The sequence below is a fragment of the Neoarius graeffei genome, chromosome 3 (assembly GCF_027579695.1).
Source record: "Neoarius graeffei isolate fNeoGra1 chromosome 3, fNeoGra1.pri, whole genome shotgun sequence".
Classification (NCBI taxonomy): domain Eukaryota; kingdom Metazoa; phylum Chordata; class Actinopteri; order Siluriformes; family Ariidae; genus Neoarius; species Neoarius graeffei.
In genome coordinates, this window is record NC_083571.1 from 118,720,252 (window position 1) to 118,738,280 (window position 18,029).

Genomic DNA, 18,029 nt, shown 5'->3' on the forward strand with positions numbered 1-18,029 from the left:
ATTTCCAGTCTGCTGGCCATGACGCTAGTATGTTGAAATTTATGGGACTAGAGATGGTTTACAGTCTCCACGAGGGGGAAATAGAGAGAACCATCTCTTACAGCGAGAGGCGTGGTATATTTTTAATTTGAATACGTGTATACCGAATGGGATGAATGAAGAGCTATCCCTGACTTGTTTTTTATGAAGGTAATAATGTACTGATGGCTATACTGCATTGCATAATTGTAAATATGCACATAATGTCTGTAATATTTTGTGAATGTATTTTTCCAATCGAAGGATTATTTTGACACATGGTCTAAATACTTCATTGTCATTGGTTTGTTGTAATGGGGTGTGGTAATGGGTGTGGGTATTTAAAAGTGTTTTTGTGGTTACATTGTTGCACACTGAGGAAGGCACACGCCGAAACGCGTTTGTGCAATAAAAGGACATTATATGCCAGGTGCGGCCTTTTTCTTTGCGTGATAGTGTGCCACTTGAAATGTTGCTGCTGCAAGGAACTGCGTGACGGCATTGTCTCCTTTCCTTTCTTACAGGATGGTCCAGTGTTCCTTAAGCTAAAGGAGATAGTAAAGCAAGCACTGAAGCACCTTTCCTTATCATTTAGAGAATTTGAACAGTGCTTACTATGGCTGCTATTGAGATACTTCAGTATCATTCCACTCAGTTAGGAAACGTCTGAAGCAAAAAGCTCAGAGTTCATTGAATTAACTCACATCACCTGTTCTGGAACTGAGTTTCCCATCTCAGCGTTCATCTTCTCAGAATTCAGGGTTAGGCTCAGAGTTTGTTAAACCTGCTTTCTGGAATAAATTAAGCTGCTTTAAACACACACACACACACACACACACACACACACACAAACAACTGATTTGGTGTTTAAGAGCAAAAAAGGATAGAGGTTGCTTTGGTGAGGCTTTAGGTAAGAAGACATTTAACATATATGAAAGAGGACTTCACTCAGTGTCAGAGTTTTGACATTTAAAGCGAGACGGCCTTTTGATTTCATAAAATCAGTGAAATTTAGTTCCCCCTGAAATGTGGTGATTGTGATATCTGTTTATTTCTGTAATCTCTCACAAAATATCAGGCCATTCTGTGGCTGGGAAGTTATTTAATTTGAGGGGATTCAAGCAAATAATGTGCATGAAATCGCTCGCTTGGCGCAGTCAAGCAGACAGAGGAAGTCCGTGTGCGCATGCGCAGGTTTACCTGCTTCTTCTTCTTTTGGGTTTTACAGCAGCTGGCATCCACAGTGTTGCATTACTGCCATCTACAGGTTTCCCTTTGAGCGTGCACTGACAGTTCCATCATTCTGTCGCTAAACGAACAGCTGATCACACCGAGGTGCTCGCTGAGCGCCCATATTTATTAGTTTGGTCCTGCGTTTCCTTTCCTTCGTATAGAACATAACGTCTTTTCTTCTCGCTTTCTTTCCGTTACTGTAGTCGCTCTTTCACGTTTCATTCGCACACTCACGTCCTCCATTTTTCTCTCCTGTTTCAAATTTGTATCCCACAATGCCTTGTGTGAACGGGGAAAGCTCACCACGGGATGCATGATGTAGTATCTTGAATTGGATCATGGTGAAGCAGGAAAAAATAGCGGAGAATTTAGGGCCACGTGGAGATAAATTCATTAATTGTTCCAAATAAATAGATAGAAAGTCTGTGATTGAAATTCAGTAGTTTTCAGTCCACTAAACAAAAATAATTGGGTGTCGGGAAAATTCTTTTTATGACCTGAACTTAAAAAATCTGAAAGGCAGTACAGCTTTAAGTAGATGTTAAATAAATGTCTACTGAAAAAACCTTAAGCCGTTCATCATTATTATTTGTGTTTTGATGATTAAAGTCTCTCCTCCTGTTCAGTTTGGAGATTTGCTGAATGAAAATGCAGATATCAAGTCTGACAACGTCAGCATGAATGCAATGCAATCTGAAAGATCTGAAAGGCAGTATAGCTTTAATAGCTTTGACACTTCTGCCACGGTGCATCTTTGGGCAGTGGTGACTCAACGGAAAGGAGATAAGGCTCTGGGTTCAAGCCCCAGCACTGCAAGCTGCCACTATCAGACCCCTCAGCAAGGCTTTTAACCCTTTCTGCTCCAGGGTCTCCATATCATGGCTGACCCTGTGCTCTGACCCCATCGAGCTGGAATATCTGAAGAAACGTGTTTCACTGTGCTGTGACAAATAAAGGCTTCCTTTATTTTGACTTCTTTTCAGCTGTTGGCAAAATCTTTATGACAGAGGAGTGTGCATTTTGTTGTTTCTCAGTTATGTGACAGGCTGCTTTTTTTTCTTATTAGCCAATCAGCTGAGAGAGAGAGAGAGAGAGAGAGAGAGAGAGAGAGAGAGATGAGAGCAGCTGATGAGGGGACGACTGTTATAACATGAGTCATAACAAGAACTACAGTATTTTGTTGCATGGGCATTCCACAACATGAAATGTAACTCTACATGGATAAAAAAGTATGTTATACTTTAATTCATTAAAAAAATAGATATGATTAACAAATTTCTGTAGTGTAGGTGTAGTACACTTTGGGATGTTCCATTATTGGAAAATAATCAGCTTGTGGTAACAAGTAATGGTAACAGTCTGACACCGCCTGATTAGTGTTTTATTCTTTATGTATAAAACCTTCAATACACATAAGTGTCTGCTTTGGTTTGCTTATAGTTTCATTACTGATGTGAAACTATAAAACGTTAATATACAGTCCTGTGCAAAAGTCTGAGGCACCCTATGTTGTTTTTTCACACAAACTTTGTTATAGATTTCTATTTTATGACTTCTACATTATCGAGTCAAAATTTTAGAGTCCAAATGTTCATTTTCCGGCACAAAATTAAATGTTACAGAAAAAAAAAAGTTTGTATCTGAGCAGTATATTCCATAAGAGAGCACTTTTCAGATGAAAAAGAAAGCATAATGAAGGCTGCTGGGTTTTGGTGTAAAATGAAGAAGTGAGTGTGACAGTCAAAGTGTGCAGAAGAACTGTGGCTGGTTCTGTAAGATGCTCAGGAAAACCTACAGATCATTTCCACATAAAACTGACCTCACTGGACCTCAGACAGATATTTGTTTTAAGTAAAGGGTCGTCTCACACCAAATACTGACTGTTTCATTTATTATGGCTCACTGATTACTGTTTATAGTATTTTTAAAGTTGAAACATTTCATTATTTTTTAAAACATTAATTTTCGGTCTGGGCGGCACGGTGGTGTAGTGGTTAGCGCTGTCGCCTCACAGCAAGAAGGTCCTGGGTTCGAGCCCCGGGGCCGGCGAGGGCCTTTCTGTGCGGAGTTTGCATGTTCTCCCCGTGTCCGCGTGGGTTTCCTCCGGGTGCTCCGGTTTCCCCCACAGTCCAAAGACATGCAGGTTAGGTTAACTGGTGACTCTAAATTGAGCGTAGGTGTGAATGTGAGTGTGAATGGTTGTCTGTGTCTATGTGTCAGCCCTGTGATGACCTGGCGACTTGTCCAGGGTGAACCCCGCCTTTCGCCCATAGTCAGCTGGGATAGGATCCAGCTCGCCTGCGACCCTGTAGAAGGATAAAGCGGCTAGAGATAATGAGATGAGATGAGATTTTCGGTCTACAGCGTTACGTGCCTAAGACTTTTGCACAGTAGGCCTACTGTATGTTGTTGTGACAAAATTAAAGCACATAAGACACACTACTGCACCACACAGGTTTTGGAAACATGCTCTCCAGAGCTCATCTGCGCTTCACAAAATAGCCGCCATCCACTGCTGCTGCTCCTCAGTTGATCCAGCCCGAAGGTGAAGGTCCTTTTACTTCCCTGTGGCCTTATAGTCCAGTCAAAACATCCATCCTGCTCCAGGGTCTGGATTTCTGTCCCAATCAGACTGATGGAGTTAACAGGATCCTGCAAGCATGAGTTCAACTTCACCATGCCATATTTAAATAATACTGGCTGGCTTTTTTTGTGGTCTATCAGATACATACCACTCAGCGAGCGTGATACTGAACAAGTCGAAGACAAGTAGCTGAATGGAATATATCTGATAGACCACGAAAAAAAGCCAGACAACATTATTATTATTATTATTATTATTATTCACATTCAATAGAACAATTATAGATTTTCCAAATAGTTAAGAACGGGGGGGGGATTTACGAATACTGAATGCTGATTCTGATTGAATGTAATTCAATGTTTTGTCAGTCCAATGTATAAAGTTCTAACAATAAAAATGGTCCGAGTCCAAAACGCCTGAACAACAACCCAATTTATATACAAGCTATATCCAGGTAGACAGTTCAGGTTCACAGTTACTTTTGGTCAGAGTTAATTGTTTCATTGCAGTTATTCAAAACAAAAGGGCTTTGCTGAGTGAAGTCCATGAGTGACATCCTCTTGTAAAAGTCTCCATCACTTTTCCTCACCTCTCAGTAGAACTTTGACAATATTTCTGCTATTACTCTGCCTCTCTTTTCCAGTTTTTTGATATCCATTGGTATGTTTTTCTCTTGTAAATATGCATGAAGAATATCCAGTAAAGTTTTGGTCACCTTTTGGGTGTTCAGCACTTCCGTCTCTTTCAAAATTCTCTCTAAATCTTACGCTTTTAATGAAGCAACCTCGTGGCCATGTTTGTTTACAAACTGTCACAGTCACTTGCTAGCATGTTAGTTTTACATCTCCGATGTGTCTTTTTTCCAGTTTTTTTAAAATATCTGTTGGTATGTTTTTTTCTTGTAAATATGCATGAAGAATATATAATGAAGTTTTGGTAGCCTTTTGGGTGTTCAGCATGTCTTTAGTTTCAGTTTATTTATTTAGTGCTTAAACTGAACACTGAATTAGCTCCATCTTCTCTCTCTCCTGGCCAACAAAGAAATGACTGTGTGTATACGCAGCAGAAAAGTTTTATCACTGGCTCTTCGCATGAGCTCTGACATGTGACATTATGTTGTCTCGATAACATGCAATATTATAACAATATTGCACACTCATTATCCATTGGGTAGAGTGGTGTAATACACGGAGGATAAGCGATATGATAACATATTGCTTGCCATCAATAAACCTGCTAGAAGGGAATAGAACACATGTTTTTATTCCATGGAAAAAAGTGTCCTGTATGTATAATAATACAGGATAATTAATGCTATTTAATGCATCGCTGAAGATTCTAGAAGATCTTGAGTTAAAATTGCCCATCCAAGAGGAAATAACTGTAACATCTACTACATTATAAAGAAAGAAGGTATTGTTGTAGCCATGCAATGCAATGAAAGCACCAGTGTCTGGTTGCCATAGTAACCCATAGTCATAGCGTTTGAGAAATAAGACATGCTGTAAAAAGAAGTTAATTTTTATCAGTATTTTATTTGATAATATGTCTACCTGGTGGTGTAGTGGTTAGCGCTGTCGCCTCACAGCAAGAAGCTCCTGGGTTCAAGCCCCGTGGCCGGTGAGGGCCTTTCTGTGTGGAGTTTGCATGTTCTCCCCGTGTCCGCGTGGGTTTCCTCCGGGTGCTCTGGTTTCCCCCAAAGACATGCAGGTTAGGTTAACTGGTGACTCTAAATTGAGCGTAGGTGTGAATGTGAGTGTGAATGGTTGTCTGTGTCTATGTGTCAGCCCTGTGATGACCTGGCGACTTGTCCAGGGTGAACCCCGCCTTTCGCCCGTAGTCAGCTGGGATAGGCTCCAGCTCGCCTGCGACCCTGTAGAACAGGATAAAGCGGCTACAGATAATGAGATGAGATGAATATGTCTACCTGGATTTGTAATTGTGTATTGAAGTGTTATTAATCTGTTTATCCTTCTTCAGTTCCTTAAAAGCCTGTAAGGAGTAAACTCAGACCTATAACTCAGACACTAGCAGCAGCACCCAGCTGTTATTGGTATCTCCACTCATTTACCTTTTCATTTCTGCTACAGTAAAGTCTGGAATCTTTTATCTGAAACCATGCAGGATTCCAGCAACATGTGATATGAGCTTGTTTGTTTTCCCTGACCCCATCCCCATCCCTGACCCCATCCCATGCCCATCTCTGACCCCATCCCCATCCTGACCCTATCCCAGACCCCCTCCCATCTCCGACCCCATCCCTGACCCCATCCCATCTCCGACCCCATCCCCATCCTGACCCTATCCCCCATCCCCATCCCCGACCCCATCCCCATCCTGACCCTATCCCCCATCCCATCCCCGACCCCATCCCTGACCCCATCCCCATCCTGACCCTATCCCTGACCCCATCCCATCCCCGACCCCATCCTGACCCTATCCCCGACCCCATCCCATCCCCGACCCCATCCCCATCCCCGACCCCATCCTGACCCTATCCCCGACCCCATCCTGACCCTATCCCCGACCCCATCCCCACCCTATCCCCATCCCCATCCCATCTCCGACCCCATCCCCATCCTGACCCCATCCTGACCCCATCCCCTCCCCATCCCCTTTCAGTCGCACCGTTAGAGGTCGCAGCAGTTCCGGCCATCACGAGCCTGTGAGCGAGTCATCCGAACTGCGCATGCGCGCAACAAATCCTTTCCATTTCTCTGAAGCGTAGTTTCACAAGTTACTTTTTAATCGGCATTAAACCTGTCGCGGTGTCATATTTTCCCATTGTTGAATTTCGAGGAGATCTCTGTCTTGTTCGTCATTCTCTTTTAGAAGAAAACTTCAAATTCCCCATGAGTTTATAATCCGAGAAGACACCGAGTGTACATTAAAACTGCGCATGCGCGAAATTCACAGCGCTGAAACTCTGGCGATTTATGAGCTGTGATTATTGTCTAGTCACTTCGTATTTATCACATTTTACTGTGTTTTTTAATTACAAAACCTGCAAGCTGTTTATTATTATTTTTAAATATTTATTCCCTGTGGAGGAAAAGCCTACAAATGTATAGAAAGCGCGCATGCGCAAAAGACACCCAATTGATTTAGCCTGTCGGAAAATGTAGTTTTATTCCAGACTCGAAAAACCCCGGCGGACTCATAATCCCAGCAGCGCAGAGCTGTGTGCTGTTTAACCGGGGGAGGGAGAGAGAGAGAGAGAGAGAGGGAGGGAGAGAGAGAGAGAGAGTTATAATGGGATACAGCATGAACAGGATGGAAAAGTTTTCAGGCTGAGAAGTTGGAAACCCTGAGTGCACAGAATACTCAAACTGTTCTTTCTTTCTTCTTTTCTATTTATTTATTTATTTATTATTATTATTATTATTTTATTGTGTACAAGAGCCCGTTGCAGAAGAGCGCGGCGACCCGAGGAGCGCGCGCCGCTGTGTGATGATGTTCACGGCCGGAGATCAAAGCGGCCTTCGGTGGAATTCTGCATCTCCGTTTGGAGGAAGGTAACGGAGAACTTTCCTCTCCACTTCATCACTCAACACTGACTAACAGACACAGAGCCTACTTATACTTACACACGTTTTATTAGGCTACAGAACAGCATTAATGGGGTGCAGATGTGCGTCCAGATGTGCATGAACCTCGGATGTTTTTGTAAATAGCCTACAGTATAGAGTAGATATGATACGATAGGATGGTGATGATAGAACAGCAGGCTCTCAGGGTGGCTGGACTGGTGGAACACATGATGCATGAATCTCAGTTTGTGTTTGGAGTTGCCTCTTCAGGTTCTCCGGTTGTCTCAGTGTGGAATATTTTTGGTAATAGTTGAACAATGCTTTTGTTTAATGATGTTTACATGTGTGCATTTCCAACACACACACACACACACACACACACACACACACCTGTTTGATCGTAACACTGTAAACACTTGTTTTGCAGAGATCCTGGATGCAGTCAGACCTCACGCGCTGGATTGAGTCAAAGTGTCCAAAGATTCTGAGTTTAATTCCGTCTTTCTTTGTAAATCAAAGATCAAAGTGGATGTAACAAACAAACAAAAACAAGCAAATAAAATAAAAAAAAAAACAAGAGGAAAGCAGAGGATCTGAGACATGCTGGACTTTTCCCGGGGTGATTAGAAGTGCTGAAAAACAAGCCGAAAGAGTTGCAAATGTCCTCGTGTGGCAGTTCGTCCCCTCCGTCCTTCCCGAGACCGTTTCCCATCACTGTGCATCCCGCCGCACCGCTCGCACCCTCGCCCTCTGCGAGTCCCCCCACCGCGCTCTGTGGCCGCCTGTCCAACGGCAGCGCGAGCGCCCCGAGCCCGACCCACTCCCGCGAGTCCTTCCACGGCGTGTCCTTCCTGCTGCAGATCGGCCTCACCAGGGAGACGGTGAATCTGGACCCCACCGATGTGTCCCTGTCGGCGGTCAAAGAGCTCGTGTGCTCCATCGTGGACCAGAAGGTAAACACACAAGTCTTCTGGTGTTAAATTACCCAACAGGCCACACGCTTACACGAACACCTCTACTGTTAGAACACAGTGTCGCGTTCCAGCCCCTGGCCTGCTGGAAACCTGCACACAGATATTCTCAGTTATAACTCAGGATAAATTCAGTCCAAGCAATGAGATGAGAAGGTGAAGGGATTTGACCTCACACCCTTCTGGTCATTAGAAGTACAGAACACAGAACCTTCAAGGGACTATAGCGGAGACTTGGCACCATTGTGATGTTTTGACTTAAATCATCAGAGAATAGAACTTATAGTTATGATGATGTGATGCATCATAATTAAGACTTATTATTTCATAATGCACAGGGAAGCCATGGCCTGAAGGTTAGCGACTATACTCAAGGTTAGGAGTTCAAGGTTAAATTCAAGGTCGTTTTATAGTCATTGTGTAAGACGCACAATGAAATTCAGTGCACTGCCTTACGACACAGTCCTCAGATATATACAGAAAAGATTCAAGGTTTACAAACATGAAAGATGTACAGATGTCCAGACCTTCATCGAGGGAAGTGAAATGGAGCACTTGTGAAGGATATTGCACTTGGTAATAGATAAATAACCAAAACATAAGTATAAATATTGCACAAAATGTGGGTAGATTGACACGTTATTGATGGGTGTGTGTGACTTTAGAGCAGAGTTCAGTGTGGTGATGGATTTGGGATATAAACTGTTTTTGAATCTTGCGGTGCGTGCTTTGATTGATCTGTAACATTTGCCTGAGAGCAGACATTCGAACAGCTGATGGGAGGTGTGGGATGAGGACCAAAAGGTTGCTGGATTGATTCCCTGGACCACTAGGGATGGCTGAAGTGCCCTTGAGCAAGGCACCGAGCCCCCACCTGCTCCCCAGGCTGCTCTGGGTGTGTTGTATGTCGCTCTGGATAAGAGCGTCCGCTAAATACCTGAAATGTAATATTGCATTATTATAAGATTGCAAGTTATTATTATTATTATTATTATTATGAGAACTGAAGTCATAATTATGTGATCTTTCTCTTTCTTTCTTTGGCAATTTTGTGATACATTCTCATATTTATGAGTTATAATTACAAGCTACTAAGTCATTCTTATGGTATAGGATCTCATTATTACGAGATAAATAGTCAGAATTATGAGAACATTGTCTCATTATTATGATGGTGTAAACAAAAGAATGATTTCTCACGCCTGATCACGAAGCCTTGTTTCTTTTATCAAATGCATTTTTCCCAAAATCGTCAGCGAGTATGGTACGTTTTCATTCACACAAAAATCAGTTGCGTGCTACACTCGTACAAAAAGTCAGTTGTAACATCACTCCAAACCGTGAGTAAAAAAAAACCCAAACTGAAAAGTTTATCTGTAACTATCAGATGAAATGGTTATACTTTCATAACCCATGTGAGGGAGCTCTGAGGGGAGCTTGGAAAACCTTTACAGTAATTATAAAGTCGTTTCAATAGGTCATTAGAGGCTGTTTATGCACATGAAAAACAGTCAGTCATTCATTTAAAGATTTATTGGAATAAAAAAAAGCTCCTCGTGTGGAAATTAGTGTGTGCATCTTTTCTGCGTCACTCAGTGCTTTTCACGTTTTGCTGTGTTTACCAGTCAGAGACCCTCTGAAACACAATGCAGTTCTGCTACGATAGCGCTGCAGGTTGCAGTCATGCTTTGTCGTAATCCTGCAACCAGAATGAGCATGCACAAACTCCAAAAACTATGCTAACAGTGAGAGTAGAGGTAAGTGTACACAAATGCACAGATTTAAAGAAAAAAATATGAGAAAATAGTTTTGGTTTTCTAGGCGGGGTTTCATAAATATCTCCAGAAAGATTGAATCAATCCAGCTGTTTTTTCCCAGATGGACACCAGTGAAGTGACATACATGTATACATATTCAACAAAGTCACAGTCGCATTGTGCACTGAGAGAAAATAAAGTTTTTAGTACAGCATTACAATAATGCCAGCTCGCCCCTACAACAACAACAAAAAGCACAGGTTTCCGTTCATCTCAAACCAAGTCGTTCAGGCACATTTGCATGTTGTATTTTGTCCCCATTTGCTTTTTTAGTTTTACACCGGAGTTTGCACTGTCGGGTGCAAAAGTATGCCCCCCCCCGGCTTTTCTCCAACAGTTCAGACAAGATACTACTGAGCAGTTTATAAGGATGAGGGTTTTACTCAGGAGCCCAGCAGCTTGGTACATCTTCAAATAAACTCATAATCTTCCAATCAGTAAGCTCAGACTCTTTAACTTTCTCAGGCACAACTTCCCACTCTGGGTCATGAAATCACTTTTTAGTGCCACACACACAATGTTGTTGAAGGAACTGCAGTCATCACTGATACACACGAAGCCAAATGAAGTGCAGGACGAGACAACATGTCCGAGACGTACAGAGACTGCGAGTGTTCTTGAAAAAAAACAGGAGTGATACAGTAAAGGCATCGAAGATTGTTAAAAAAAAGGAGCAATAGTGAGCCAGAGAGTGCAAATTTAGCAGGAGAGTTTGTACAAAAGTTGAAATGGTGCACACAGACTGAAACCTGTAGCAGCTGTAGCAGAACTGATTGAATACGTGTTACGGTAATGACTGTGTGTGCATTAATACTGTCAGAATTACCACTCCGTTTTAGCTGCTTGAAAAGGACACAGTGGCTTTATAAAGTCGAAAAAATATCGAGCATGTTTTGAAAACAAGATGTACATTTTTTTGAAATTCTAAAATGTGAGATGCACTATTTGACTATCAGTTTTGCTACCTGCGATCATGTAGTAAAACCAACGTCCTAAAGATCATGCTGGTGAGATTGTTTCTTTTATTTTATCCTAAAGGCATGCAAATGTGATGGGACTCTATCTCACCGTAAATCTTTTCCATCCCTCAAACAGCATCCAGTTCCTCAGTAATGTCACACACAGGAGTTAAATTGTGTGTGTGTGTGTGTGTGTGTGTGTGTGTGTGGGGAAGCGGAGCTTCAATAGCTACAGTAACTTTTTTATATAATGAGGGAATCGTCTGGTCACTTAATTTGCTGTAATGCGTATAATAAATGTAAATCTTACCATAGTGATGAATTGTAGTGATAATTATGCTATAATACAGTTTTCTGCTGCTTCAAAGAGAAATACTTTGTCTACTAAACTGTAAAACATGTCCATCAGTTATTAGCCATTATTAACTGCTATGTTTATATATTTCTTAAGGAAAAATGTGAAAAGAATATCAAAGAAAATGACAGTATATTCTTTGGTGAACTAATTGTAGTTAAACAGTCAAGAAATAAAAACACCTCTTTACTCACTTTTTCATGGTATCAGTGTTGGATGGTGCCCGGAACCAGAAGTTGTGAAAAAAGTGCTATGCCAATTCAGTTATTTTAAGTCAACTTAATTAATTGTTTTTTCATGATATATCGAGGATATTACACAGTCACACAAAGATATGACTTTTTTTTGAGTAGTGAACATATTTGACACCAGAAGATAAACTTCATATCTTCGCACCACTATGTAATGTTCCTTTTATTATATCGACACATTCACAAACAAAAAGTCCCCAAATTTATCGAAACAAATCATCGATTTCCTCACGAGTGACAGATAGAGATTTATGTCCCAGTTTTGGTTCTCCGCGTCCCGGATGGAGCTCAGATGAAAAATACCAGTGCTGTATTTCACACTAAAACACTCGTGTCTATGTAATATAATGTTGTTATTTCAACTTCATATCTTATTTTGACTTAATAATTCCTTATGTTGAGTTATTATCTTGTAAATTCAACATATTATCTTGTTGTTTCAGTCTAATATCTTGTGGTCCCAGATATATTCTCATTATTTTAACTTATTAACCTTTTTTAATTTTGACTCATCTTATGACAAATTATGTTGTTGTTTTGACTCTGTCAATCAGACTAATTTGTTAAAACATTTTTGAATATTTTGTTCCGTATGCAGTTTCCCAGCTAATAAGTGACTTGAGACATTGCTTCAGCCTGACATACGCTGTAGGTGTAATGACAGTAATTCACTGAGGTTCCAGTTCAGTTGTGTTCAGGTTTGGTCAAGGCTTTGACTCCTAGGGCTTAAATCACAAGAATTGAACGATTATAGTGCTCAGTTTGACCATTTATATTTCAGACTGACGTAATACTTCAACATAATGATGACATCTTGAAATAAGGAGTTATTAAGTCTAAACAACTACAGCACCAGTCAAAAGTTTGGACACGCCTTCTAATTCAATGGCTTTCTTTATTGTTATTAATTAAAAGTCATGGATATTGTTTCTCTTTACTGAGTTGTTCGGTTCTTGACATAGTATGGATTACTACAGTTGTGGTGTTGAGTAGAGCTTGTAAAATATTGGGGAATTGGCTGGTTCAAGATTGGTGCTACCAGAATGGAGTGTCCATTAAAACACAAGAATCCAGTTTCCACATTTGACCTTTTATTGCCAGAGTGCTTTCTTTCTGAGTGTAAAGGCTGGTATCTACAAACAACAGTTAAATAAACTGGTTTTAATAAATCAGTATACATAAGAAGGAATCATTCACATTTAACATCGGCTACACGGTAAACTCTTTTAAACAAGGAAAGCGCAAACAAGCATAAGTCATATCAAACAGTGCATAGACTGAATATACATTCCTGCTCAGGGTAAGGTGAATGAGCAATTAAGTTTATCTTTACAAGAAAACAGTGCAAAGGCCTATCAAACGGCAAACTAGCATATTGTAAGCACATGGCTCATCTTTCAACTGAGCATGCAGACTGAACCAAACAACAATCTCAAAGAAACTTGGATACAAAATATATATTTAACCATACATTTAAACATAAGAAAGAAATAAACTAAACTTACATGGTCAGACACACAGCAATTCACTCACCCTGTGTCCGACATCGCTCCCTACTCACTATATAGGGCACTATATAGTGAGGACGCCATTTTGTAGTGCTGTCCGAAACCTTAGTGAGGATTATTTACACCCTATATAGTGCACTCAAAGTATCCCACAACGCATCATTAAAAGTAGTGTACAACGATGGTCACTAACCATAGCAATATATCCCATCATGCATTGCGGTCACACTGAAAGAAATCCAATTAAAAGTCTCAAATTTGATTGAATAAAAGGCAGTGGCAAAGAAGAAAGTATTCAGCCTTGATTTAAAAGAACTGAAAGATGCAGGGACTTTTGTATTTATTAGCGTGGGAAATGCACTCAGTATAATACTGTATGTCTTTACCACAAAACACATGCATGTATTTATTATTCTGAAAACCCACCAGCCGACTGATCTGGCACGTTTTAATTGTGTGACAGTAATGACGTAAATACCAGCGCGACGGACTAGTGTCCGAAAGCGTTTTTACATTTTACCGATGAGCTCACTATATAGTCCTCTATCTAGTAATTCCCTATTTAGTGAGTAGGGAGTAGTGAACGAGTGAGTGATTTCGGACACAGGGTTAGTATTGGAAGCATGGAGAGAGCAGGCATTCACCACAAACTGAGACACGCTGCAGTTAATTACTAATTAGCACCAGGTGGAGAGGAAAAAAGGGGGCGTATCTCACTGTGTTGTGGAGGCGGAGTAGAAGGAGGAGTGACAGGGATTTCAAACAGAGCTATTTATTGTATTTTTATTATTTACTATTTGATCTCAAACGCATTAAGAAGGCAAGAAACTCATCCACTAATTACCTTGTGACGAGGCACACCTTGTGTGTTTACAAGATTCATATATCAGTAATATCACTTGTAAAATATCTGAACACTTATACCGTCATTCTGTGCACACTGTGTACTTTATATTTATTTAACTCTTCCATACCTGACTTACCTGGATTACTTTGCACTATGCACCTATTTTTGTTGTTGTTGTTTGCTTGTTTGTTTGTTTTGTGTATACGCTTTTTTATCTGTTTTAAGTGAACCGGAGTCAAATTCCTCGTGTGTGTCCATATACCTGGCAATTAAAGTGTTTCTGATTTCTGATTCTGATTTCTGGTATGTTCCGGATGTTATTTCATAGTTTTGACTTCCTCAGTTCTACAATGTGGAAAATGCAAAATTCAGAAAAACCTATGAAAGTGTATGGGGTGTACAAACTTTTGACTGGTACTGTACATAAAATATCGACAGTATTTTCATAACATGAAGTTAAAAGCTTCTGTAGGGTTGAGAACACCAGGTATTAACACACAAATTAATTATCTAATAAAGTTAACATACAGTGGTAGCCATGTTGGACAGTCAGAATTCCTTTATACTTTGGTGCAGTCTGATATCACTGCACGCCTCCTGCCGCCCCCCGTGGAGCATAATAACACATCTGAGTGTCAACTTTTAACAGTTAACCAATGCTGCTATTTTACAAAATTGGTTATTCAAAACTGACGCTGAAGTGGAGCCGGTGCAGTGTGAAGCAGGTGTGTGAATGGAAGGTATTTGCTCAGACTTGTAGCTTCATCGTTCTAAACAAGTAAACATCAGCTAGCAAATACCCCTTCGCTGAATGGTGATTGAGGTAAAATGATCTGCTCCACTGCGATATTCAGTTCTGTTTTCTGTATTAATCATCTCACGGTTTTGCAGATTGTGATGTTGATTATTCGCATGTAAATCCCGACATGTTGACACATTTTGGTTCAAATTTGAACGCATAAGATTAAATGCTTAAAACAAAGTAACATGATACTTTCATTCAGGAATTGCAAATTTAGTTATTTAACAAAGTACACACAGGAATAAATCCACTCAAGTAGAAACTCTTTTTAACCTCATAGCGATTATACAGTGCCCTACACAATTATTGGCAGAGGTGGACAGTAGCAAAGTACATTTACTTGAGTTCTGTACTTAAGTACACTTTTTGAGTAACTGTACTTGAGTATTTTTTTTTTTGGAAACTTATGACTTTAACTTCACTATATTGAAAGACAAATATCGTACTTTTCACTCCACTACATTTCTATTAAGGTCCTCGTTACTCGTTACTATGAAGCAGCTTTGAAAGTGGATGTTTTTTTCTTTTCTTTTCTAAAATGTGATTGATTTTTTCGCAGGTGACACTGAGAGCCGATCAGTAATCACTCGGGTCACGTCACGTCCATAGACTGTATAAAATCAAGTTCAGTGGTTTCTCAGCAGCGTTATTTAACACGATCAGTCGATGGCAGAATGGAAGGAGGCGGTTCTCCTGGAGAATGCACACACTCATGGCTTTACCTGGAACCCATGTTTCAGTTTTCTGAAGGGAATAAAGATTCGTTTCGTCTTAATTGTTCGCTTTGTTTGCCAAAAACAAACCACATCACATCCTACAAAAACTCACCGTCCAACCTGCGGAAGCATATTGAAGTATAAATGTTTTATTCTAAGAGAAAGCTTGTAATGAAGTTGTCTGTGCTTTTAGAGCTAGCGATAACGTTGCAAATGTAGCTGTGCAGTCTGGTTAGTCAAATGACTTTCTGTGGATTTGCCCGCCAAGTTGCCGTAGTCTTGTCCACGGCTAACGTTAACACATAGCTAGTTAACTTGAACACTGTTAGTTAGCATGTAAAAACAGAGTTACACTAACATGAATAACGTTAACTTATCTGAAGTCCTTTCAGAAATGTTTTAGCATAATCTTCCCAAATAAACAGAATGTAGAAATCTTTCTTTTCGAGTAGCATTAGGCTCATTTAGCGTTTGGCTGATTTAAAGTTTGAAAAGCGTTTGCTAGCATGTCAGGTGGAGCGTCACTGACTAGCTAGCTTAATATTAATCCACCATGATGCACAGCATGCGTTCATTTTGTGAATTCACATTTCTGTCTTTGGTAACGGCATTAGGTTTTGTAAGCGTTGTGGCAGTAATACAATGATGGGTTGACAGAAAATGTACTTTTAATACTGAAGTATTTTTAAAAGCGAGTACTTCAGTACTTTAACTTAAGTAAAAAATTGAATGGACAGCTTTCACTTGTATCGGAGTCACATTTGACCAGTGGGATCTGCACTCTGACTGAAGTAATGAAGTTGGGTTCTTTGTCCACCTCTGATTATTGGCCCCCCCCTTGTAAAGATTAGTAAAAACGGGTCAGAAAAAAATCCACCTTTTGGTGAAGAAGTTTCATCTCATACTGAAAAAATGACAAAAATCCAACCTTTTAATTGAAATCAATTTATTCAAAGTAAAAACAAATCCCTCATCAAGAAAATGATTTATTTTGGCCAAAATTATTACCAACCCAGGAAATGATAGTGAACAGAGTGTACCTGAAGTGTGTTTCCCATTTAAATTGTACAGTATTTTTGAGTTGACTGGAGTGTGCAGGAACGTTCAAGCTGTAATCCACGACTTCCTGATTAACTGGGGAATAAAAATGAGGTGACACAGATGCAGAATTCCCTCAACATCACCATGGGAAAGACAAGAGACACATAAACCCAATGAGGGAGAAGTGTGTTGACCTTCATAAGTCAGGGAACGGGGATAAAAAATACCTACTCACCTGAAAATGTCCATTTCTACTGTTAGAGCAATAATAACAAAAAAAAAAGTGGACACCAACTGGAACTGTTCCACACTCACCTGGAAGAGGAGCCGAGTTTATTTTGCTCCCACACAAGAAATGTGGCATTCATGAAAAAACAAAGCGCTCTGAGTTTATGTAAAAACTATTGATATCCATCGAGTCACGATAATAAACTAGGGTTCAAATCACAGAACTGGCAACTTGTTACTAAGTTCATGCAGTTTTCAGTTGCATGCACAGCCAAATTTAGTGACCATTTTGTTTTATTTAATATTAATGACTTGAAAGAAAGTGATCCAAACGAGATCCAGAAATGAAAACAAATGGGACTTGCCGTTCAGTGACAATAGAAATGGCACCCTATAAAAGAAGGGAGGGGTAACTGATTCCTTGCAATGGCTGAGCTGCATTACATGAAGTAATAGAATGTTCTGCGTTTCAGAGGCTCTCTAAACTGATTAGTTGTTTATTTGATGTCTTCAGCTCACTGTGAGCTTTGTCTTTTTCAGAGTTTTGTTTGCATCTTTAAAGATACACCAGCTGTGCCTTCAACATGCTTGGTAATTTATGGGTGATTGGCATTTATAAACATATTCCTGAGAACACACCGATCAGCCATAACGTTATGATCACTGACAGGTGAAGAAGTGAATAACGTTGATTATCTCATTACAGTGACACCTGTCGAGGGGGTGGAGTTTATTAGGCAGCAAGAAGGAGAACAGTCAGTTCTTGAAGTTGATGTGTTGGAAACAGGAAAAATGGGCGAGTCTAAGGATCTGAGTGACTTTGACAAATAGTGATGGTGAGATGACTGGGTCTGAGCATCTCCACCAAAATGGCCCATCCTGTGGGGTGTTCCCGGTATGCAGTGGTTAGTACCAAACAAAAGTGGTCCAAGGATCCAAAGGACAACTGGTGAACTGATGACAGGGTCATGGGTGTCGAAGGCTCGTTGATTTGCATGGGGCATGAAGGCTAGTGCATATGGGCCAATCCCACAGAAGAGCTCCTGGAGCACAAACCGCTGAAAACGTTAATGCTGATTAAAACAGAAAGGTGTCAGAACTGACTGTTCTCTTTCTTGCTGCCTAATCTGAGCCACCCCTCGACAGGCGCCACTGTAATGAGATAATCA

The 18,029-nt window shown here is 40.4% G+C and overlaps 1 protein-coding gene across 1 annotated transcript in view; it reads left to right on the forward strand.

Moving 5' to 3' along the window:
• The first annotated feature begins 7,054 nt into the window (after window positions 1–7,054).
• The window catches only part of LOC132883895 (serine/threonine-protein kinase D3-like), a 105,092-nt gene continuing 94,117 nt past the window's right edge, over window positions 7,055–18,029 (forward strand). Inside the window, exons 1-2 of the mRNA XM_060918002.1 lie at window positions 7,055–7,350; window positions 7,793–8,318. Of these exons, the coding sequence (XP_060773985.1) occupies window positions 8,025–8,318 (294 nt within the window). The 5' untranslated portion in view covers window positions 7,055–7,350; window positions 7,793–8,024. The remainder of the gene's footprint in view (window positions 7,351–7,792; window positions 8,319–18,029) is intronic.